The 26,322-nt window shown below is 38.6% G+C and overlaps 1 protein-coding gene across 7 annotated transcripts; it reads right to left on the reverse strand.

The window, feature by feature from the left end:
• Positions 1-25,778, reverse strand: LOC5579951 (ras-like GTP-binding protein RhoL). 7 transcript variants are annotated; one of them, XM_021854482.1, is made up of 5 exons: positions 25,606-25,778; positions 17,875-18,299; positions 949-1,197; positions 753-870; positions 1-689 (listed from the first exon to the last, which is right to left on the reverse strand). In XM_021854482.1, exons 3-5 carry the CDS (start codon positions 1,183-1,185, stop codon positions 484-486), a joined length of 561 nt encoding a protein of 186 aa, XP_021710174.1. In that variant the 5' UTR covers positions 1,186-1,197; positions 17,875-18,299; positions 25,606-25,778; the 3' UTR covers positions 1-483. The 7 variants fall into 7 exon arrangements, with proteins under 7 accessions (XP_021710174.1, XP_021710171.1, XP_021710173.1 ...); XM_021854479.1 differs by having other exon boundaries at positions 17,875-18,467; XM_021854481.1 differs by having other exon boundaries at positions 17,875-18,467; positions 25,674-25,776.
• Between the last annotated feature and the right edge of the window lie 544 nt (positions 25,779-26,322).

Consider the following 26,322-nt stretch of genomic DNA (forward strand, 5'->3'; position numbering starts at 1 on the left):
TCTGTACACAAATATTTTACAAGTTATATTAGTTACATTTTCATCGATCATATTGACAAAAATCGTATGACTAGCTGATGAATATGGAAATGGGTCCCATACGTTGGAACTATATAATAAAATATCCAATCAAAAATGTAACAAACTTATACATCTGAAGAATATAGCACAAAATATCCGATCACTCATTCTAATGTAGGTTTTGAAGAAAACATTTCTGTGGTCAATATGCACAATACTATAACGGTAGGAAATCGTCGAATACTTTTCTTTTTTTGTTTTTCGCTTGTTGGATTTTCATTTCTGATTAAGGCCAAATGTGACTTTTTTGTGGAGCTCACTATAGATTTCTGAGTCGATTGTTTAAGTAGAAAGGAGATTATCTACCTAACATCACTGGCCGTGGCCTTATTGATATATAACTACAATAATATAGAGTTAATAACGAAACCTAAAACACTAGAAAAGGGCCACAGGGAGGAGCTAGAGTATCGTACAGACACGTGGTTTGGCGTGGGGCTTTTTCTCCACCGCTCGCACGGCTTCGTCAAACACTTCCCCGAGGTTGAGTTTCTTCTTAGCGGAACATTCTACCAGTGAGTAAGCTTTGATTTTGTGCTTCAGTTTCTTGCCCTCAGCAGTTGTGACAAACTTTTCCGATCCGTGTACTCGGAGGTCGCTTTTGGTTCCTGGAATTCGGTAAGTTGAGAATAGGCGATTAAAGTGTAAAATTTTATTGCAAAAGTTCTTACCAACGAGCACAATCGGTACGTGGGGCGCATAGTGCCTTATCTCGGGGTACCACTTCGATAGCACGTTATCGAAAGATGTTTTACTTGATATGGAGTAACATATAAGAAAACAATCAGTCTGCAATAACAATAGAAAGAAAAGGTTACGGATGATAAAACTGATGATAACAGCCAATGACAACCAATTTGCACTTACATTTGGGTAACTTAGCGGTCGTAGTCTTTCGTAGTCTTCTTGGCCGGCCGTGTCCCAAAGTGTGAGGGCATATTCCTTCTCGTCGACTGTGATATTGCAGGCATGGTTATCGAACACCGTTGGCACGTATTCGACGGGGAACTCGTTTTGTGTGTAGGTAATTAGCATGCACGTTTTGCCGACCATGCCATCGCCGACAGTGGTGATTTTTAGCGGACGCATATTGCCCATCGTCATTTTGACGTCAGTCTGCGAAGGAAAGAGATGATCTGATATGATTATTTTGTTATTTGATGAGTTCTTTTTATTTTACCTAATGTCCTATACATAATTCTATAATCCCTGGTAAGAATTTAAGGCTATATCCAGAGGCGCGTTTACATTCAAAACCAGAGTTGCTTAATATCAATCATATCAGCTGATGTCTGATGGTCTCAAACTATCAATATCACTTTGATTTGACAACCAACAGCAGTGATGCGACATCGCACTCTAGATCAAAATCACTGCAGAATGAGTGATCACGTGGTCATTATCCATGCTATTGATGTTTTTCAGTGACCAACACATAGTTTCAATCTATCCGCAACACTGTCGAAAATATCGTACTGATAAATTGCCATTTTATCTGCTCAATTTAAAGCTAAACTTAACCCATCAGTGATATCCATAGTCTATCGTCATCAATGCACTGGTGATGGAGTAGACAGCATGATGTTGATGTGATATGGAATGATCCGATTTGTATCGCAGTCGGCCTGTACAAATCAGCAAATTTTAAGCATTGATGGTGACATCGAGCAACTCTGTTCAAAACCATGAGTGGACGAGCGCCACATTTTTGGCCACAATGTTTGTCGTGGGGGGTCTATAGCCTTGAGGTAACGCTTTCGCTTCATAAGCGGAAGGTCATGGGTTCGATTCCCAGCCCCTCCACAAAAAAAAAGTCCAGCCACCAGAAGACGCCTCACGGAGGACCGTGCTTTGGGGAGCACATCCATCCTCCGTCAGTATCAGATGTTGACTGAGACAAACTGTCCCTCTTCGCAGGCAGCAAGCCTCACTAACAGCAAAGTTATCTCCTACCTGCTCGGTGTGAGAGTAAAAGAGTAGGAGAGAGTGAAAGTAGATGTAGTGGGCTCTGTAGCCGTGCGGTTAGCGGCGTCAGTCGTTTAGGCGTATTGTGCTACGGAGTGTGGGTTCGATTCCTGCCCCAGTCGGAGAAAACTTTTCGTCAAACGAAAAATTCTTCACTGGTCCACTGGTCGTTCCGTGTGTCCGTTGTCTAATGTTAGTTATGTTCAGTCTGTGCAGCCTATGGCTGAAGACGGTGTTAATTGTCTTTTTTAAATATAGATAAATTTAAAATAGATCTGTATCGGTAAAGAAGGTAGTGGCCACGAGCACACAGTGCCTCAAAAAAAAAAAATGTTTGTCGTACTGAAACCATTCTTATTTTTTAACCATTCGGTCGTTAAAAAACCCCCCACGCCGAAGTGAATCATGGAAGTGCTCAAATATCTCTGCACTCTATCCAAGGATGTCCAAAAAATTTTACAAATTTATGGAATCCCAAACAGCACACAGAAAGACTCTGTTTCCATGGCGGTCATTAACATAAGACTGAGAAAGCTTTAAGATCATTGGTTAGATCAACTTTATAAGCGATTTAATATTTGATCAACATTTATATCTTTTTTCGGACCAGTTCACATAGAGAGGTTTGACAAAGGTAGAACAAATTGCATAACTTAATGGCCAGTTTTATTGTTCTATAACTTCCTTATTTAAACATAAAAACCCCTTTTTTATATGGTTTCTTCTCAGAATTGTAAAACAAAGATTCCCGAGGAGGCTCAACTGAGTGTACAGGAAGAAATAAATATGGACTGGTTTTTCGTAAATCGCAAGTCAGTTCCATATATAAAAAATGAGCATTAAGAAAATGTGCAGAGAATTTTTTGATAAAAGTTTTCATAAAATCAATCAAAATAATCCCATCTGGCAATCGCCAAAAATAAATCTTTGTCAAGAATTTCCTTCTATTCAGTTTTACCTAGGTGATCTAAATGATGTCAAGGCTTTAGAAAAAGCAAAACGTATGTTTTCTGTTGTGAAAAGCTTGTTAAAATGTGTTAGTTAGTAAAAAATACTAAAAATCGTTTTCGATGCTGACTTGCCGTTAATCTATTTAAACATACGAATGCAGTTCCCTTAATAATCAGAAACGAATTTAAAAACAAATAGTGGTAGAAAATAAAATATTAAAAACCTTAAATTTCCATTAATGCAGGTACTTCAATCATGCGTTCATCTCTTTTTTCTTACTTATAACCAATTAAATCATACAGTTAGGGTCAGTCAATTGGAGTAAATTGATTTTTCTTCGCTACAGTTGCAAACATCGGAATGTAGAGCATTCTCTAAAACCAAACATTCCACGCCGTCACATCCGGCGTCAGCCAGCAGCGAGAACGTTTATTGAATCGACAAATGCATGACACAGTGAGCGTAGCATCCACGAGTGGCGTCTTTCAGTCGACCTTATCATCATTCAACCGTACAGTAGTGAATTTTATAAGCACACGTGACGGTGATCCTCAGATTGTTATTACCAGAAAAAAAAAATTTCATCAAATTCTTTGTCTTGGCTAACCTGCATGCCTGGCCAAAATTTTAAAAACAAATCGTAGGGTACGTTTTGGAGGGGCCTTCCTTAGCCGAGTGGTTAGAGTCCGCGGCTACAAAGCAAAGCCATGCTGAAGGTGTCTGGGTTCGAATCCCGGTTGGTCCAGGATCTTTTCGTTATGGAAATTTCCTTGACTTCCCTGGGCATAGAGTATCATCGTACCTGCCACACGAGATACGAATGCGAAAATGGCAACTTTGGCAAAGAAAGCTCTCAGTTAACAACTGTGGAAGTGCTCATAAGAACACTACGCTGAGGACGTAATACCAAAAAGAAGAAGAAGAAGATGAAGCGATTCTTAATCATATCAGCTCCACCTTCAATTTACTTATCATACAGCTACATCTTCAATAGCCGACTGAAAAAGATAATGATCGATTATTATCATTCAAACTTGATTTGGATTAGAGGACCGTTCCGGAACACCATAGTCGGTTCCCCCAGGGCCCCTTTGGAGACATTTTCGTATCATGTCCAAAACATACCGTGCGACGTCTCAATATTCATAAATTCGGGAGAACAAGTCTGTAGAAGAATCAAAAACACCTGCCTATAATAAGTAATCCAATATCTGTACTACTTAAGTATTCGATCAGACTGAAGCTTCTCAAATTGATATCTGAGCTGCTCCAGATGATGTGATGATTATTAGCATCACTGCCCAGAATCAGCGGAAGGCCTTTTCATAGGCAACGTACGACAATTCTTTTGAAATCATCCGTTGGGGATGGTTCATCATGTGGTAAATACACCGAACGATAGACGTATTTCCTATGAACCTATGCACGGGTTCATTATTTGAAGTTTTAGCGGTGCCGTGTTATTTATGTAACCACGGAAACCAGTGAATTCGGCACCACTCAAATGTCAAATTAGTGAACTCGTGCATCGGTCCATGGACCAATGCACGAGTTCACTAATTTGACATTTGAGCGGAGCCGAATTCACTTGTTGCCATGGCCACATAAATAACACGGCACCGCTCAAACGTCAACGAGTGAACCCGTGCATTGGTCCATTGTGGTCATCAACAGCAACATCAATTGTGACAGCACATACATTTCTGGTTGTTAGGTAGCTCAGAAATGAGTGTAGCATGGATTGCTTTATAAATGAGCACGTATGCACGACATGCGAGTTCGCCATTTCATGTTTACTGAAAGTAACAAAAACTGTGTCCACAAGGTTACCAAGATAGTAATTCTCCTGTGAAAGTAAGGTTCTTGAATAAACACCACTTTGGTTGTAGCATTTTGCGAAGGTAAGCAAAGATTGATCGCTGCTGTTCATTTATGCTAAAAAATTAGAGTTTTCCTAACCTTTGTTACTATTAAAAATGCAGTGTCCGTAGTGTATGAAATAATACGAAATTAACGACATTCAAAGCAGTGATACAACATGGATGAGAATATTGTTTTTTGTTTGATATGATACCTTATCAAAACCTATCAAAAGTAATCATTATGATGGTTACTAGTTTTATAAGGTATTTACATTCATGAAATTTATAAGCTAAACTGGAATCGACCCAAGAACGTTGAGATCACTGTGCACGTGTCTAAAACACGCCACCATCATCGCTTTTGAGTTTCGTGCTGCTAAATATGTATAAAAGCCAACGTTTGTTGCAACATTGTACCATAATTCAAGCTTATCAAATTTAATCAAATAATTTAAATTTCATGAATGCTGTTTAATAAGGTAGACATTATATACTGCTTATATTCATTTGTCTGAGTTGCTTACTGTACCTATCGAGTTTAAATACACTAGCCGCTATAACCGGTAGAGCCAAACACAAGAAATCGTACTCCAGGAGGTATATAACTTTTCTCAGAGACGGTATAATCGTGGACACTTAATTCTTAGTGCGCAAACTTATTTTATACTCGAAAATCTTCTTCGCTTTGTTGATTACTCTACGATGAGTCTTTTATTCTTTAGATCAGCGGCTTTCAGATAGTGCTCCGCGGAGCAGTTAATGCTACGCGAAGCCTTAGCAGATGCTTCGAGACAGGTTTGAAAACTTGTACCAATAGGAGCCGGATCCTATTCTTGGCACTTTTGATTCACTTCGGCAGTGGTTTTTTTTTTTTGAAAACTACAGAGCTCATACTTGGTCGCAAGGTGCGTCGTACTAAAGCGTCTAAAAAGTTTCAGATAATTCGGCCGACAAGAACCCCCATGCCAAAGTGAATCATGGAAGTGCCCAAGTAGCTCTGCACCCTACTCTGAAATATCTTAACTTTTTGCTTTAACCTTCGGTCTGTCGCGCTGTTGTACTTTGATTTATATGCCATCATTTTACAATAAAGATATCTGCTATTCAGCTAGGCTTTAGACGAGTTTTCCTTTCGCGCACGCCAACAATAGTCAAGACTAGAGCCCTTTAAATGAATAGGCCCGGGGTATCTATGAATAGGCCCGATTACCATTCTCTCCAAAGCCGCCACAGGAAAGACGTGTTGAAAGAAGTAGTGAATTTAAATTAGACGTACTACTGAGGTTGCTGATTCCAGATACTATAAAATACAAGGCATTATTCCACCTTGTACAAGGTGAGCAACGTTAGAAGCAACCTACGTCTCCTTGCGTCTCTACCGGAGCTTTGATTTAAGGGAAACTTCGGACAACATGACCAAGAATAAGATTCTACAACTCGAGCAGAAGCGTATCAACATCCTAGCTGCGTTAGACCGATGTGAAGAGTTTTCTCAAAACTGCGATGCCGGTAAAGAACACTACGAGATTGCCCTTTGACTCGAAAGCATGGACATGAGTAAGTAGTATGAGTAGCACACAGGACCTGACGGATAAGTCATATTGGAACGAACGGACAGAGTACGGTTTTCCCTGAACGCTGACCACTAGACGTAACAATATCTATCGACACCAAAACAAAGTGTATTCCTCAAGAATCTTCTTAAGAACAATACTCAGCAATTTTTGTTTACATCAAAGTTGTTCAGTAGCTCAAAGGTTATCACTGTTCGATCAAGTTGAATCAAAATTTTGCCACCAGGCGGCGCCAGTGAGCATGAAACTATAATTTTGAGGATATCTCAGGAGCCCAACCACTTAGAAAGATAACTTCTTCGGCAAAGTTGCTGGCAAAATCTCGAATCTCTTGTCTAGAATAATGGTAGTCCTTGAGCTACTGATCAACTTTGCCGAAGAAGTTATCTTTCTAATTGGTCAGGCTCCTGAGATATCTGCAAAATAAAATTTCCATGTTCACTAGCTCCGTCTAGTGGCAAAATCTCGAGTTTTTTGATCAAATAATGATAGCCCTTGAGCCACTGAACAACTTTGCCCAAGACGTCATCTTTCTAAGTGGTCAGGCTCCTGAAATATTTGACATACAAACTTTCATGCACCTAGCATCGCCACAGAAACTGAATAATCACCGCATGTCAGCCCTTGATCTGCTTAACAACTTTAGCAAGATGGTTTTCTATATTTAATATGGATCGCGAGGTATTTTATGTTGAACATGAAAAACCAAGGGTGTTGTACAAAATACAACACGCGACTACTCACGTCACAAAAAATCGCGCGACAACCGAAAGATTAAAATACGTTTTTGATTATACCAAACCAAGCAATACCTAGAATTTTTAGGATTACAAATATAGTGATCAAACCGATCTCACTAAAAATTAGATCACTCGTTGATTGTGACCTTTCATTTACGACCACAATTTTTCTCTAGATTTGTGCGCTTCAAAATTTGGAGGTGGTTTGAATTCATCTTCACCTTATGGTGTTTTCGAGACTATGGATGATGAAATACGGTTTCAACGAGTCTTATACACTTGATGGCAAAATCTCGATAATAATCGATCTTTTGATGTATCTTGGATATTTTTTACGAAAACGGGCTTAGAAGGGAGGTTAAAAATATTACGTTGGTGGAAATTTTCCCATACATTTTGTAAGAGACAATTTTGGATGCAAATTGTGTTTTCTTGAATTTTGTATAGAAAAGAACGTTTAAAGTTGAAGAAATACAATTTTCCCCGACAGGATATTTTGAAACTTTAAGGGTGTTAATGTTTTGTCGGGCTACTTATCCTTGTCAAAAAAAATCTGAGATACCTACATGAAAAATTTGATAAAAATCAAGAATTCGACACCGTTTTGCTAAATTTGGAAGATTTCACAAGTTTTATCAAAATTATTTTAATATTTCCGAGAGTGTTGAACAAAACACTGCGGAACACGTTTTTGTCTCAAGTACCATAATACTGCTATTCTCTCAATTAAGGGTTGCTGAATCTATTGCCGTTTACAGAAATATCATAGCACGTCTAGTTTTTGAGATATTGGTTGTTGAAAATGCAAAAATTGACTATTTCATCCAACTTGCACGCAAGTTTGCCAGCTTGTAAGGCAATTTATTTGCTTAATTTGCCACAGAATTCAAACTTTATGTGTATAACAATACTTATCATCAAAGTTTATGATACTTTCAATTCGGAAAAGTAATTTTTTGATGGTTAAGAAAAGTATTGTACTTTGCCATATAAGAAAAACGAAGAATTTTGTATAGAGACTGCAAGCATGCTGAAAAAACCGGTTTAATCTAAATTTATTCGTGAAATTTCAACCAAAATATATCTAAAACGAAAGTTTAAGCCCTTTTTTGCATGCTTAGTGGATAAGATCATAAAAAAAGTTTGATAAAATATTCTTCAAATTTTAGGAAAACATCAATAAAACCAATGTTTTATACAACTTTGGCGACCTGTAGCTAAAAATTGTGACGTGCTGGGAAATTTCTGAGAAAGGCATCAGATTCAGCAACCAGAAATCGACTAGAGACACATAATTTGATCCTTGAGACACGCAAAAATGTCATTTTTGTTGCGCTGTGTAACCTATTAAACAAAATAATTTGCCGTTTGAGAGCCACAAAATGACGACAAAACAAATATAGTTAGATTGATGCCTAATTGTCACAGTTTAAGCCTGAAATAAAAAGCTTGACCGATCAAATGAAACAGATTTTGTTAGATTAGAAATATAAGTTCAAAATAAAATCACAAATAATTAAAATCCTACTTAATGATTTTCGTAGGCATTATAGAGTCTATTCAAGCGTGGATTTAAAACGAAGTGGGATGGAGAAAAGCTGCTCTGTGTAACTATTTTATTTCAAAAAGTGATCCGCTAGTCAAAAAGACTGAAAACTCCTACTTTAGATAAACAGCCTACTCTGCCAGCTTTTTTTTTGAATGTCATCTCTGCTCTGAACATTACATGGAACAAAATAGTAAAGGATGAATACTAGGGCTTTCTAACCGGGTGTCCGTGATCCCTTGTCGTGACGACTTCTTAGGAGACCCACTAAGTCATTAAACATAGGTGTTGTTTTCCTTGATTGATGAATAAACATGAGGAATAAGATACCTAGCTTGTCTTGCAAGAGAGCGTTAATGATGAGTTGCACCGAAAACCCCCAATATCAGAGTGGATCTTAGAGGTTTTGAACGGTTCTTTACCCTACTTGTCCTGGAAGTTTTTTGTTTGATTTTGGCAAGAGCGTCCAAGGAAGTTCACTGTCGAACTCTTGTAAGCATACTTGATAGACTCCTGGTTCAATGCTTAGTGGAATCCTTCAAAGAATCATAGCAGAATTCTTGCAATATCTGTGATGGATTACAGGCGTTATTGTCAAATGTATCTGTCTCGTATATCTGTTAAATCATTCTGAGATCTTTGACAGATATTCATAAACATTAATAACAAGAAATACATTTTTAGGAGTCCGCGTTGTTGCTAGTATGTTTATGTTTGTACAGCTTAAAGGGGGAACGCAACTTCAAAAAGGTTGGGAGCCACTGAGATCGCACTGTTCATCAGAGTTACACTCGATCAAAAAGATCGCAATTGGAAATAAGAATTTAGCAAAGCAAGGACGAATGAAACGAAACGAAAAGTTTTGAAAGTATTATTTGGATAAAAGTTAAGAAAATGATTGTCCAATTTCGCCTTGTTATTCAGATTAATATGCAATGAAAATTATTTGATTTATAATAATATAATGTTGGCTCAGTGAGGACGTTATGCCAAAAAGAAGAAGAATATTGGCTCCGTAACGTCTTACAGCTTTATGAAAAGTAAGTGAATTGTGCAAAGCTTATGCAACATGTAGATAATTACAGTTTGTAATTGACAACATTGAAACATGATATACGGATTAGATTAATGACGCATCTATTGAAAAGTAATGTTTTGGAGGTAACGCCGCAAAAAGGACATATTTGGTATTCAAAACTCCGCAAAGAGGTTTCACATAACTTTAAAGACATACTTTTGACCGTACAATTTATTTAATAATCCCAGCAAATGTGATATCGTCCAAATAACTCTGAATTCCTTCGAATTAGTGGAGTATTATCATCAAAAAAGACTAAATCCAAAACGAATCAATGTTTTTTTTTTGTCCAGACATGTACTGCCCATAACTGCATATTTGTCACATTCGACATTTTTTTACGATTTCGAGTTAATACCGTGGAACGCCATCAAATCATAAATACTTTCGACCAACTTAATAAAATCTGTGAGAATGTTCTAGAAAGTTTGAAAAAAAATAACAAATTGTTTTGTCACATTGCTAAATATAAACGTATAACAGTCACATTGAGATTATACATGGGCCTCATAATGTGGTAATAATGAAATATTTATCAGATTTATTTTCTGTCTATTCACCCAATATGTGATATAAACTGTACACAATTTCAGCTTCAAATAAGTAGTGTTGAGCTCTTGATAATTTTTAGAAATTTTAGTTTCTTCCCATACTGGCACAAAATGCATACTTCGTGCTCTATATAACTGCATATTTGTAACATTCGACAAAAGTAGGCATTAATACTTTTGTCGGATGTTACAAATATGCAGTTATAGGCAGTGTAGGTTAGTCATAGAAAACGACTGGTGAGCACAGATTTGATATAGATTTTTTTTCTGATAAAAACAGTCTCGGGAGCACCGTGTCAGCACTAGTACAGACCGTCAAGTAATTGACGCCTAACAAGACGTAACTTGCTGCGTGATAAAATCCTGACAATAAATAAGAAAGTAGATCAAATTCCTACCAATTTTCAAGATCACTCTTTCCACACGTGTGAGTCTTATGGCTGAGGAGGGGATTCTTCAAGACAAGGAAATATTGCATTCAATGAATCATACCACATAGCTTCAATACGATGACTATCTCCACCGGTAGGCTTCACACCAAAAAATGTATTCAACCACCATCGAGTGGATCACCTAAGCGTGGAGGCACAAGGCGTACGATTAATGAAAAGAAAAGGTTTACGACAGCGAAAATGCGAAGCACTCACCGAGGAACATTCATCAGTTAAACATAGTGACTAATGCTCGGAACAACATTACTAACCGCAATTACCAGTTCCTGACCGTTTATGTGTTGTCACACCACTTCGCGCAGAAAGGTAATTCATAGATGGCAATGAAGAAACTGAACCCCGATCAACGAACACCGACCGGCACCTGTAGTCTGTATGCAGAAAGTGGAGTCTTCCGACAATAACAGTATACACATCAATGTCACTCCTTATAAGCCGTTTTTATTTGAACATCGACCTATAGCGGCAGTTTACCAATCAAGCTTCTTTCCTATTGGATTAACTAGGTCCTAAACAAACCCAGTTGTAACTGCTTTCATTCATATAACCGACACCAATGTTTGAGATTCTCCAGTAGTTAATCTTTGACCATTTGCTACGATTAATTAAAATTAATCGACGTCAATTATTTAACTTCACACTCACGCCTCTGCGGGCTTAAACCATTATCTTGTACATGACTTGGAGCGATGGCCAAGGGTCAGGCTGCAATGCGTGTCTTTACTCCACTCATACTTTTTCGAAAAACACATGTTTACAGTGTGTAGTGAGAGATGGGCAGTACATATAGCGAGGCTGCTGATTTGATAATAGAACAGCAAGGCCGTTATAGTGATGACTGGTTTTCGTATGAAATCAGAACTATTTCCGGCTGGAAAACTTTGCTGCAGTTGAAGTACAATGGGGTTTCGATTTTATCGTCACTTATTTTAATCACTACTCGCCAAATGCAAGCATGGAATGATTACGGTTTTTTTATAATATCATACTTTTTTCCAAACGTTGTAATTTGAACATGAATTACTCGGAAAGTCTCATTGGATGAATGTACGACGCAACTTGCTGCATAAATAACTATTTCATTGATGTGAACCATTATTCTGTTCAAAATGACTTTTTGCAAAAAGTTTACTGATGGAGGAAAGCAAGCTGATTGTATGATAACAAAAAAATAATAGTTTCTTTTTTTCAATGATTGTTCTTACTTCTTAGAAATCAGTTTCAAAACATGTGTCGAAAACGTTCTGTTGATTGAAACATTCGAAATCTTGAGTAACTTGGTTTCAATTTCGACAAGTGAGTTCTAAAATAAAACAAAAACTCAAAATTCGGTGAGATTTCCTGAATATCCTAAGACCTGTAAACAAACTTTCAAATGCTCATTAGTTAACTGGTTCATTCACATTGTGTACTCAAAATTCACATTTCACAATCCTACTTGATCCTCCATACGTTATGCGATGGTACACACACTTGTTTTTAATTAACACTGAAAGCTGTGAAATGGCATGATTTGGCTTCCCTTCATAGTCACGGAACTATTCAAATGAACTACACAACCATATCCCTACGTTACATAGGGCGACGTACAGACCCTGCATATCATGCCAAAAGGTGAATCCTCTCGAGACGCAATTATGTCACGCAAGAAATTGTACACTTTTCGCTCAAAACGTGTTGAACGATTCATTTCGCTACATTAGCGGCAGCCAGGTAATAGGAAGGTAGGCGATTTGCCTGCTTGTCGCTCTCACTACTGGTAATGACTAGGGGGATCTGGGGTAAAGTGCACCAGTCAAGGAAGATGAGCCGAGATGAAGACTAAACAATACGAATGAAGTATTTCAACTAGACGAATCTAGTTGTTATGCGTCCACCCTGCATGATTATAAACGATTTGTTATTCCAATTGCAGTAGGTATTAGGGAAAATTAAACTTTTTCCAAACACTATTTTTGCGTGAATAATTCATTAAGCCAGGAAGACGAGTACTTAAAAATATTTGTTTTTAATCCAATTCCTCAGTTCCGGACAAGAAGCCAAAAGTCTCGTAGTTTTTATTTTATTTTTCTCAAAGTTTTCATATTAATTTTATGAGTAAATTCAAATTTAATTCATTTACATGTTCACCAAATTTACATGTTCACAAAAAATATAAAGAAAATTTTGAACATACAGTCGACTCTCCACATTTCGATGCTCTACATCTCGATATCTTTCCCTTCTTCTTCTTCTTTTCCTTCTTCTTGACATTAACGTCCTCACTGGGACAGAACCTGTTTCTCAGCTTAGTGTTCTTATGAGCACTTCCACAGATATTAACTGAGAGCTTTCTTTGCCAAAATTGCCATTTTCGCATTCGTATGTCGTGTGGCAGGTAATATGCCCAGGGAAGTCAAGGAAATTTCCATTACGAAAAAATCCTGGATCGACCGGGACTCGAACCCAGACAGCACTGCAAAATGGTGAGCCAACAATCAGGAAGGAGTGACCAACATAGCACTGGTCCTCACAAGTTCCTACCTCGCGCTTCGACGGGTCAAATGATGACAAAGACCGCCAGCTAAGGGTTGCGTACTTAGCTGGTAGTACAGCCTGGGCCATGTTGTCCTTCTGACATCAGCTAGAGTGAGAAGGTACGTTCTGAGCATCTGTACACCAGGAGGTTCGGCGCAAACAGCGTTTGTTCTGGCATTCAGCAGCTGAGTATGAAATGCTGTATTACGTCAGCTACACCTAAGATGGCAGCCCCATCAACGTGATGTAGGTAGCGCGGCCCTGGTAAGGTAGCATATCGAATTTTTTACCTACCACGGAAAATGGAGAAATGAGAAATAACGAACGATACTTTCGGCAACCGACATGGCAACGAAATAAGGACTATGATTGGAAACTCGATACCTGGAACGGACCTTCCATAGTCGAGTGGTTAGAGTCCGCGGCTACAAAGCAAAGCCATGCTGAAGGTGTCTGGGTTCGATTCGCGGTCGGTCTAGAATCTTTTCGTAATGGAAATTTTCTTGACTTCCCTGGGCATAGAGTATCATCGTACCTGCCACACTATATACGAATGCGAAAATGGCAAACTGGCAAAGAAAGCTCTCAGTTAATAACTGTGGAAATGCTCTTAAGAACACTAAGCTGAGAAGCAGCCTCTTTCCCAGTGAGGACGTAATGCCAAGAAGAAGACGAAGAAGTATCTGGAACGTCATGACCTTAAATGAACCTGGACGAGTGAACCTTTTTGGCTTGTGAATTGCGAAAAGTTGGCGTGTATGTGGCTGCTATTCAGGTAGTGCGTTGACTAAGATCTGTAGAACGTGAATTCAGAGCGGTAGACCCCGTCGCTAACACCGCATTCAAATACAACATCTACCAAAGCGCTGGCGATAAAGCTGAACACGGAGTCGGTTTCATAGTGATCGGGAAGCAGATGAAGCGCGATATTAGGTGAAGGCCGATCAACGAGCGAATCTGCGCATTAAGGATTCGGGGCAAGTTCTTCAACTACAGCCTGATCATCGTCTATGCACCGACTAACGACAAACCCGATGACGTGAAGGACGCGTTTTACGAATGTCTCGACAAGACCTATGGAGAATGCTTAAAACACGATCTGAAAATTATCATCGGCGACGCAAATGCGCAGGTCGGAAAAGAGGACTTCTTCCGCCCTATAGAGAGCTTTCACTCTGTTACCAACGACAACGGCCTACGTTTAGGGAACTGTGCTACCACCAGGGGGATGGCCATCAGTAGCACCTACTTTGCACGCAAGAATATCCGCAAGCACACCTGGGAACACCCAAATGGCAAACTTTGCAATCAAATTGACCATGTTCTGGTAGACGGCCGACATTTTTCCGATGTCATCTTCTTCTTCTTTCTGGCGTTACGTTCCCACTGGTAAGAGCCTGCTTCTCAGCTTATGAGCCCTTCCACAGTTATTCATTGAGAGCTTACTATGCCAATGACCATTTTTGCATTGTGTGGCAGGTACGAAGATACTCTATGCCCTGGGAAGTCGAGAAAATTTCCATTACAAAAAGATCCTCGACCGGTGGGATTCGAACCCACGACCCTTGGCTTAGTCATGCTGAAAAGCTGCGCGTTTACCGCTACGGCTATCTGGGCCCTCCGATGTCATCAATGTTGCAAAATTCGAGCACGGTTATCAACCGTTTCAAGTACTAGAAATCGACAATCGTTGCATTTCGATAACCAACGCTTGTCAACAGATGGTGTAGCTGCGGACTACCATCAAAAGCTCGACGAGCCGAATAGCAAAATCAACGAGAGCATCACCCTCAGTAATCTGTGGGAGTCAGTCTACCGAGCGGTGAGCACAGTAGCGCGAGAAGTGGTTGGTACTGCTCAACGAAGACCAAGGAACTGTTGGTTCGACGAGGAGTGTCAGAGAATGACGAATGAGAAGAACGTGGCTAGAAGCCGGATGCTGGTTTCTGGTACCCGCCAAACAGAGAGCGATGCAAGGAAGCACGGATAGGCATGAGCGGATGAGCTCCGCAATGGATAATATCGACCATTTGCCCAAGTAATCCCTCCAAAGAAAAGTGGACGAGTGAGCGTGGTGTGTAAGGGACACAGGTAGTAGTTGGAGCCCTTAGATCCAAACCGGAATTAACACCTGTACACCCCCCCCCTTCTACAGAACACCGTATAACAGCACCGTGGTTAAACCCAAAATTGGGCAAATGAAGTTTCGGCCAATCGCTAGACCAGGAGTCAAGCTGGTGGTCATCTCTGGCACTCATCGCGTAATCCAGGTGTGGCGGCAAACGTTGCAGAAAACCATGGACTAAGCAGGAACAGTGAAGACGTCGGCAGAGGCCATTAAGGTGAAAGAGATAACGTCAGAATAGTTTTAAGAAGTGGGTGAAGTAGAGAGAAAGGTAGATTGCGAGGTTAGACAGTAGAAGAAGGCGAAGAAGAATGAACAGGAGTGTGAAAAGGCAACTCAAGTGTTTTCCTGAATTCCGCGAAACAGCATAGGATAATCGTGCCGACCCTAGAGATGAGGGATTATTACAGAGTCTCGTAAGCCGCTAGGAAAGGTCACCTTCTGTGAACCATCAGTAAACATTTTGGTTATACATAATTCTATATGAATCAATTCACTCGTATATAATGCACGAAAAGGCTATATACATACCAAAGGGGAGGCCATATACCAACTTTACACGACTTTTCAGACTTTCCGTGGTCAGCAATACGATGCCACACAATTTGAAAGAAAATAAAAAATAATGTTTCCAGCGAGTCATGAGCATGTGACTTTTGGATTTGGCAACTTTTGCTAAGTTAATACGATTTCATTTGATGCTGTTCTGGATTGATATACAATCTGTCAGTTCATAAAAGTTGATGCGATTCTATGCTGCACTATTTGCGACATGTTTTGATTACAATGCAGATCGTCGTTATTGAATCGTAGTGGAGAATTATATACAAGTTGTGTTGACATTCAGTACGTTTAATTTGGCATATTGTGCGATTCTGATTTTCGACGTTCGAATATGCATACCTTATTTGGATGCACATTTTTACGTGGTTAACTGGGCCCTCCTTGAGCTGACTGTAGCTGCCGCTGATCAGCCATGAGTTACTCTTGGCGCCCAACCAAATTTGTTTAGTTAGTCTTCCAGGGATGTCTCCAAGTTATAAAATACAAAACCAGTGCAAATGCGATCGAAGGACCATCGAGGTAGCCATGAAAACAAACTTTTACTATGAGCTTGAGCTTGAGCTTGATTGGCCACCCGTGGTTGCTACTGCAGTATCGCCAGATCAGCTGCATTTATACAAGGAGCCAACCAGATGACTGCTTGAGACTAACAGACACCATCAGTGTGGTGGCGCCTGCCATAATTACATAGAATATCTAATGTTGAAACATTGGAACAAATGTCGATAAAATGAATAATAATTTAAGACAACAATTGTTGCAATCTTCTATTCTCACGATTAATGCGTTATATATTTAGGTTAAGTTAATTGAAAGGGTTTTTTTTTCTCTAATAAGCAGGTGAAATAAACTGACCTGTTAAAATTCTGAATTGCTGTGGAAAATGATATGTAATATGTTGTTTCAAAATGTTGATTAAAGCCTAACTTAGTTTCACCAACCTCAATCTATTCAAAAAATTAGAGGGGGTTGTGTACAAGACACGACCACATGACGTTAACTACGCCAAGTGATTTTTTGCATTTGAATTTTAGTCGATTTTCATAGTTGCAGCGTTCCTTTAGTTCAAACTCTAACATAATATCGTGACGGTCCCAACATTTTAGATTTTCAATTGACACCCAGTATATTGCCGTAAGACGTTGTTAACGTCAAAAGAAGAATGCGCGAAGAAGCAGAAATTGGTCTGCTTTTATAGTGCACTAGCCAACCCAAAGGAATCGTGGAAGACAATATGAACGAGTTTGGTTGGGTAAGTAAGGGGTCGACATTTTAACAATTTTCGACAGTCTATCGTCAAAAATCAAAAGTTTTCTCCATTTGAGTAAAATGTTGTATAAATTTCCGACCGATTGGTGGGAAAATATTGAAAATCTACCGATAAATGGCTGAGTTATTAGAATTTAAAATCTTACATAATTTCGTGACGCTCGCAACATTTTAGATTTTCAATTGACACCCAGTATATTGCCGTAAGACGTAGTTAACGTCAAAAAAAAAATCACTCAAAAGTTGTTTACCCCAGAAAAATTGACAAAGTATGTTTTTCCCTAACAGTGCATTTTACCCCAGCCACCCCTACCAACCGACTGAGCAGAGCATCCAAAAGAACCTGCACCACACCCATCAGTAGTGCCCTCGTGCCTACACTCGTTGTTTTGAGAGTGCATTCAAGCAATATATTTCATACTGCAATGCCAAACCGAAGCAAACGACATTGTGTGTCATCCGTTCCTAACGCGCCAACCACCAGCCATATGATATGCATACAATCTAACCCGTGAATCACAAGGCAACACCAACAAGTGGAATTCGTGATACGGTTCCTAGAAATACATGACCATGCCACTTAATCGGAGTTTGCTCACCTTTTGAGTTTTGGGAGTCGTCTCAGATGAACAACCGGTGGTGCTCAGCAGCGTTCAACCGTCTGATGTAATCCAGTTTTTCTTGGCTTCACTTTTAATTAATTATCACACACGACACAGCTTTCTTCGAGGCTAGGCTCCACTGGTTTTGCACTAGGTATGTTAGGTCGCACAGGTAAGGCAAAGATGCTTCCAAAAATGCGCCCCAAAAGGTAGACGATGCACTGAAGCGAACGTGGTCGCGATTCGTTGCTTTCACGACTGGTTGTTTTATGTAACTGATTTCTTCCGACAATTCACAAGAGTTTTTTTTTTCTGAAGCTGATTTTCCCTTTGCCGCTTTGTTGACCGAGCGAAAGATTAATTCCACACTCGCGATCTCTGGTTTTGGGTTGTATTAATTGACGATTGGAACTGCGTTGGACCTGCTTCAGCGCGTAATCGAAATCAATTGAGGTGTGTTCTTCTTTCTCACTTGCGAAATCCAAATTTAGCACACACTGTGAAATCTATATCGGTGGGTGTCGATATATGCCGATGGTGATGGCTGTGAACAACAACGACCGCCTTGGACAGACTGGTTGGGCCGCAAACTGGTAGCACACTCAACAAGGAAAAATGAAATTATTTGTATTTTTCACCGATAAGGAGTTCTGCCATCGTTTATCACTTGATGTGCGATATTTTTTCTTTCTTTTCACTCCGCCAATGCACAGTGGGAGTAGCTCGTAAGAAAACGCTTATCTAGCTTGTTTTTCAAATGCTCATAATGCCACTAGCAATAATATACCTACTCGATAATACATAATGTCTGTTGACTGTATTACAAACAGAAAGCATTACTAGGGGTAATACAAAAATTATAAGGCTTGTCACATTTCCCAAGACCCCCTCCCCATCTGGTATCTGGAGTATTGCGTAGTTTTTCCCATAAAAGTTGTTTATCCTTGGGAAATTGACAAAGTTCGTAAACAGTGCATATTTTCAATAGTTTTGTACACGAATTACTCTAAATGAAGCGTAAGTTCAGGAGTAAATGATTAGCAGAAGGGCGTAAGTGACAAAACCATAGTTTTGTAAAACTCAAATTAAAAAAACATGCTAATTTTCTACGAATTATGTTATTTATTTCTGTTGGACGTAAAAATCACCTAAAATACCGTTCTACTACGATTTTGTATTTAGGCTTTAAGGAAGAAAAAAATCCGAAATTTTTGGTGGAGTCAATTTATTTACCCTTTTGATTCATATTACGGACAGTTTCAAATTCCGGAAACTCTTCTTTGTATGGGAAACATTTCACACGAAATGTTTCAATTTTTGCCGTTCAAAAGTTCCTACTTTCGAGGCTCATTTTAATAAGTTTTTTTCATACAAATCTATGCAAATTTCTAATGCCCAACCGCCTTACACGTCTCTTTAGTGGTTTGAAGAATTTAATTGATAATTTTACTTTTCTTTCAAGGATTTCCATGAGCTGTCCGGAATTCGAATCAAAGTGTCCGGAATATTAGGCAAAATTGAGGAAGCGTGTGGAATAAGAATCATAAAAAGGCCACACATTTCGATTTATTTAAAATATCCCAAGTTGCGAAAGCGTATCCTTTACTCACCATTCGAAAGTTTAGGGTTTCCGATGTTCGATAACGCTGAGGAATCATACAGAATGCTTTATTTTGTATGTCCTATGCTGAGTTATACTTCCCTGAGGCCTTAAGTGTAATATGAATCAAAACGGTATATCGTAGGAAATGATTTTAATCTTCTTCCAGAAATTCCTAATGATCATTAATGGGTAATATTGTTCCGAAATTGATGGTCTAAGGAGCTTCCAAATTAATTATCAGAAGATGCATTTCCAATTGCTTATTGTGAGAAAATTCTTGAGAAAATATTTAATAAATATCAGACAATTTTAACAGAAAAATTTCTGAAAAAATCTTGTTGAAATTTAAAATAACATATCTAAGGAATACTGAACTCTTTAAATCCCAAGTAAAATTTGATTATTTCTAAAAAGTCTCCTCAAAATATAATTTTGAAAAGTATGATTCTATATTCTTGCAATGAAATATTCTGTTATGGATTATGCTATAGTATTTATAAGGACTGTCTCTCAGAGACCAAACATTTCTTTTATAATAACATCTTAAATTGCTTTGCCAACACGTCAGTTATTACTTCTCAAATTCTATTAAGATATCTGCTAGAATTTCTCCATTGAACTGGAAGTGGTTTACCAGATTTTTATGTAAAAATTCCGTAGATGAATTGTTATCAGAATCTTATCTCTAAGAGTTGTTAAATATTCTAAAAAAGTATTTCAATGAAACTTATTCTAAGAATAACTGTAATATAATTCTGCTAAAAAATGTTGGGAAAATTTCTTGAACATTAAAAAAAAGATATATTGTTTCTGAGCAATTTGGAAAAATGTTGTTTTCCATGATGAAATTATTAATTGTTTTTGAATTTCTATCATGTATCATTCTAATAAAAAAAATCGTTAGAACCTGAACCTGAAGTTGTATCTAGCAGAAACCTTTCAGATTTTTAGCGAAATTCGAAGAAACGTGTTGGACGTACATGTCGTCTCAAAAAATCATCAAAATCATAGAGATAAAAATGGGATCCAATATAAGCTTAAAAGTTGAAGTTAGAGTCAATGTTTGTAGTGAAATTTATGGAACAATTTTCTGAATCATATCCTAGAACTTTGGAAGATGACGGGGTGGGTGGTCTAATGGCTACCGCTTCTACTTTAAAAGCAGAAAAAATGGGTCCAACCCAAGGGCCGTCCCTTTCCTCATACTTCGTAGTTGTATCTGTCACTTGCTTCTGTCGTTCACTCTCTTACTTTCAAAACTATTCGTTCATTGCAAACGCTAGAACCAGAGACGGACAAGAAACCGATTCCATACGCTTCCATTCTTCTATCATTATAGCACGCCTTTCCTTACGCCTGCTACATAGGCAGTCTGCTAACCAAACAGCAAACCTCTCTGCCATACCTTTTCCCTAACCCATACACTCCCGCATGAACTGACGTAGATGCAGTCGGACTCCATGGTTTACATTGGGCCAGTATAAGTGCAACATCAATTCCTCCCCTTCCCCACATTGGTCTGCATTCAGACGTGACAGGCGCCATTGTCGCCTAAAATAGAAGATCACCAACACTTGTACACTGTGAGGGTGTCTGTTAGTCGGGTGGACGTTTTGATGAAATTTTTGAAAAAAATCTGAGGAAAATATACAGAAAGAAGTTTCTTGAAATATTTTCGGTAGAATAATTTAAAGAGTACATTGTGGAATACTCTTTGTGAAATTCGGGACAATAATTATCGAACAATTCCGGTACAAAATTATGAGAAAATAAGGTAAAAGGGATTGTTGATCTCGTTGAGGATCTGCAAGTAAAAGTGTAAATAATTTTCCAACAAAATGTTGAATTTCCCCAAGATTTTTGCTAAGTTCCGAAAGGAGCAGTAATTGAAATAAGAAGACTTGTTTATGGTTCAAGAGATACTCTTGAAATATGTAGGGAAACTGTGTTTTATTTGCATTTCGTGCTCAATCTGCTGAGAATTAACTTGAGGGCCACAAGAATGGGGGAGGGGGTTGTCTGGCAATTCGTTCACCAATTCTAAACATATGTAACATTTTCAATGAATTTTAGTAAGAAAGTTCGTCAAAAACAGAAAATTTGATTGTAATTCCTTCTGATTTAACGGCTACGCAGTCTTTAAGGGAATCAAACGAGGTTTATTTCTTGCCCAACGTTTCGACACGGGATTAGTGTCTTCTTCAGGGGGAAACTAACTCGATTCCTTGCAGAAATTTTCTACAGCGACTCCCAATTAAACTGATATTTCTTTTCAACTGCGTACTGCTATCAGAAAAAAAAAAACGCATTCTTGATCAATTCCTCGCAGAAATTTCCCATGCATTCCATGCAGCGAATCAGGCTTTACGCTACACTTTTCGATATACATTTTACCATGCATCAAAACATAAATTTAAATCTTGGCTAACTCGATAAAATCCACGCAAATATTATCAAAGGTGTCCTAATCCCGCAAATAAAATGTATATTCATTTTAATCAGAGTAAACACGACTATACTGGCAATATTGGGTGCATGAAGTCAATTATGACCTTGGCCACGTCTATACAATCATCTAAAGACCGAAATTTTGAAATTTCAAATTTTTATTAATTATCCAAGAAACTGATCATCGAAGTGTGCGGTGATTAAAAACGGAAGCAAAAATGTTTTGCTTCGTCAAATTTCTGAAAATTGTTTTATTTGCCTAGTATAGAAACATGACGAATAGTTCAAGCAATTTGTGTAATTCGTTCAATTCTGGATGTGATTGTAAGCCGCTCTATTATGGAGTTATTGCAACTAAGTATCGACAGTACCCGATGGATCGTGGGTCGCTCATCATCCTTCTTAAATGGTTCACAGATAAGGAGACGTTTCAGCTGAAAGGTGTATCCGGTGAGTTTGTTTCAATTGAATCTCACATGGTTTGTGATTGCTTGAGGGCCATTGGTGCTCGAGTGCGGATAATGCTCTAAACTCAGAAGCGACAAACTGCACAATCGATGACCAATTGCTTTTAAACATTCCATGAAACATGTGAGGATTATCCTCATGATTACTCCGCCGTTTTTCATTTCATGGGAGGAAAGTAATCATATAATTTGTGTACTGGACACGTAGATAGTGGTAATCTGGTTGTACCTATGTACGCAGTTTTCATATTATTAAACTGTAGGTACAAAGAGGTAAGATACTTTAATAACACTATATATGATATATTACTATATATTGGGTATTGGGGAGGGGTAGCCTAAGGGAGTTAATTGAACTGTTGACTGGATGAAAGTGCGTGGGGTCGCCAGCCTTTTATCATGAGAAAACAGCCTTAGTGTTGTCTTCCAAAGGTCTTCAAAGATATTAATTAGCCCTGCTACAACAAACCATCAGGTAGATCATTCCATCCCGGTATGATTCTGCAGCCATAGGTAATCCTTGCGCTGATGGTGGCTAAATAATCATCATCATTATCCAAGAAACTGATCAATGTTACCTTGGATTATGGTACATAAAAATAGAAGTAAAAAAACAATGTTTATATTAACAAAATCATAAAAATAAGCTTTTAAGTTTTATTATTGTCAACCCTAAATGCAGAATGGGGCTGACAAAATCGGGACATTACAGTATTACACAATATCAGTTCTAGTTTGCATGTTTAGAATTCATGGATTTTGTATTTAGGTGCACGAGTTCTCTACCAATTGAAATCAGAGGTTTGGAAAGGCAGCTTACAGTGGTGTCACCAATCGGCATAACCATTTTCTTCATGAGGCTTTTTATCAATCATAATTAGGTGACCTTATTTCTAATTAGAACCATGTTTTGGCTCTCAAATCAAATTTGGGATGTTTAGTGACGGAAAAGTTATAGTTTTTTGTTGGTCGTTCGAAAGGCCTCATTTTTCTAAGTACGAAACAATTTTAATATTTTATTCTTGATGTCATAAATGATTGAAAAACGGTTAAAAATCTGCAGGTACAGAAACATTTAACCTTTAAACAGCTAAGTAACCCAATTACGATGCTTAACTTAACTAAACTGCTCATCTGTTGAGTTTTCAATAAAATTTATCAAAATCCGTAAAATGAGCTAAGTGTGCTCTGTCACTGATTTCCTCAAAATATCTCCTTGAAATGAAAATGCCATTAGATATAAATCTACCGGTTCGATTCATATTGCGGACAGCTTCAAATTCCGGACACTCGACTTTATATGGGAAACATTTCACACGAAATGTTTAAATTTTTGCCGTTCAAAAGTTCTCACTTTCGAGGCTTGTTCTAATAAGGATTTTCCATAGATATCTATGCAAATTCATAATGCTCTGCTACCTTAGGCGTCTCTTTAGTGGTTTGACGATTTCAATTGATGATTCGACTTTTCTATCTTTGATTTGTTTGGCCTGTCCGTAAGGAAGTAAGGAAGCGTCCGGAATAAGAATCATGAAAAGTCCATACATTTCTATTTATTTTAAATTTTTCATGTTGCAGAATCAAAATCTTTACTAACCATTCGAAAAATAAGTGTATTTAAGGTTTTATAACGCGAAGGAATCATACGGAATGATTTTTTACATGCGTTTTGATGAGATATACTTTACTGAGGCCTTAAGTGTCCGTAATATGAATCAAAACAGCACATGACTTTGGAAATCTATAAGAGTTTGAAAATAGGCACCTTACGAACATTTGAGAATCGATGTGTATCCTAGTCACTCTTTTTACAGCTGGGTTTGATACCTTCAAAAGAATTGTAAATACATCTAAATATTCTCATATGTATCTGGGAAAATTGGACGTTTTCAAAAATGTTTACATAATAAATAGGCATGGGACTGAGCTTATGACACTTGCTTAATAAGAAGAAGGAGTAGCCATAAGGTTACCGATCCCGGTTATATTTGAAAAGTTATCTATAGATGAAAATGGACTTTACTTTTAGAAATGTGTAGGAAACTTGCTGTTCTCAAAATGAATGTCTTAACAACTACAAAAAGCGAGGTCATCGAAAAACAGTATAAGTTTTGCTGATTATGTACATAATGAAGCATTAGCTCCAATCCTGAACTAAATTTTGATTTATAAACAACTTCAGCTATCCGGTATCAGTGGCATTTTGAGACTAAATATTGTTTTCACAGAAGACTCCCACTATGCGAGGGCTGGATTGTTTCGATTTACAAACCGTCAACGTTATTATTCCACTACAGATAAGCACCAACACCAACAGGACACAGCAGCGCAACTCGAGGCGTAAATCATTCCCAAGCGACGACAACGGGGCGCCCAAGACTCACTCTATGATCGGTTTGGTTGGTTTGACTTTATTAACGAGATTTTTAGCCCTGGGCTAGTTCATCTCGGGACCAACGGCTTTACTTCCCTTCCGAAGGAAGTCGTCACTATAACTTTTTACGTCATAAGTGACTATGTCGGGGATGGGATTCGATCCCAGGTCCTCGGCGTGAGAGGCGAGTGTTCTAACCACTACACCAGGTCCGTCCCCTCTATGATCGGTGATTGAGTCACTTTCAACCATCAAACGGCAAACTGCCTTAGCTTTCGATTGAATTTTTTTGCTAATGTCAGCGGTGATGATTTTTGCATCTAAGACATCTGCGAACCGTTCGTTATGCACATAGATATATGGGTGGAATGCAAAACCACACACAAAACTAGAGACGACACGAAGCTGAATATCAATTATTCATGGCACACACTTGAACCTCCAACCCGGCCCGACACTATATAATCAACATTCAGCACATTCAAAAGCGGGAAGCTTCAATTGCAGCTCATTTCGAAGACTATTTGGTCTGCTTTAATTTACTAAACAAACAATCAGTTCTATACATCCATGGAGTCCACTGGTTAGTATTGCACTTGTCACATGTTTCCTATGTATGCAAGATCCGCTTTAGAGCACCCGAGCACTATACCACCACACAGGATACATATAGGAGAAGCTGATAAGTGACGATAACGATAAAGCACGACACCATTTCATGAAGCACAGCCGGGTTTTTCCTTTAAAGCACTCTAATGACGACAAATTTTTCGCACAATCAATAGAACCAATTCTTCTCTTTTCAGTCTTCTGAGTACAATAATGACGTGATCGACCTATAGAGTCTGCAGTCGTTAAATCCTTCAACCGCACTCAACAGGTTCCGCACTGCCGCAATATAGACTTTGATCGAAACAAGGCGCGTCTTCTTCAGAGTAGTGTGGGGATTGATAGCGAGACCTCCTAAAACACCCGTTCGCGACACATCGCAGTTGGTGAATGAGCTACTGAGCGGCCCCCAGCACTAGTCTTGGGCTTGGGCATCGAAAGAGATTGAGCTCGGCACTATACTTTCGTTCGATTGGATGAACCGTTGAGACGTGAGTTCCCTTTCGCAAATGTGTGCTCTGAGAGGGATTAATAGTTTTATAACAAGTGGTGATACGACACGGGAACACGGGGAATAAGGCGTAAAACTGACTGATATTATCATTCTGTGCAACCGAATAGTGTGAATATCAGTATTATAATGATGTTTTTCGCTAAAAATCAGACAACTATTGGAATTCGGGGCAAGTGAGCCATCTTAAGTAAATTGTTCTAAAACTTTGTTTAAAGCTTATTAAACCCATCAATGTGACGTTATGATGTTAGTTTCTCATTCTCCCATAAGCACTGTGTCATTTAACCCTTAAAGTGGCAGAACGGGCCTTAGTTCACAAAAATGCTTCGATCTCAGTCAATAGTCATCCGAATCCAATTCTTTGAAAAGTTATGGAAAGGTGATTAGTGTACCTACATAGTGATGGATGACCCATCCCTTCATGCCCCTC

This window comes from Aedes aegypti, chromosome 3, assembly GCF_002204515.2.
Source record: "Aedes aegypti strain LVP_AGWG chromosome 3, AaegL5.0 Primary Assembly, whole genome shotgun sequence".
NCBI lineage: Eukaryota > Metazoa > Arthropoda > Insecta > Diptera > Culicidae > Aedes > Aedes aegypti.

Bases quoted from the DNA above. Each gene is read 5' to 3' on its own strand.
- LOC5579951 (XM_021854482.1), bottom strand. From the start codon at position 1,185: ATGACGATGGGCAATATGCGTCCGCTAAAAATCACCACTGTCGGCGAT. The intron at 871-948 runs GTAAGTGCAAAT...TTGTTATTGCAG, and splicing joins GACCGCTAAGTTACCCAAAT to ACTGATTGTTTTCTTATATG. The intron at 690-752 runs GTAAGAACTTTT...ACCGAATTCCAG, and splicing joins CGTACCGATTGTGCTCGTTG to GAACCAAAAGCGACCTCCGA.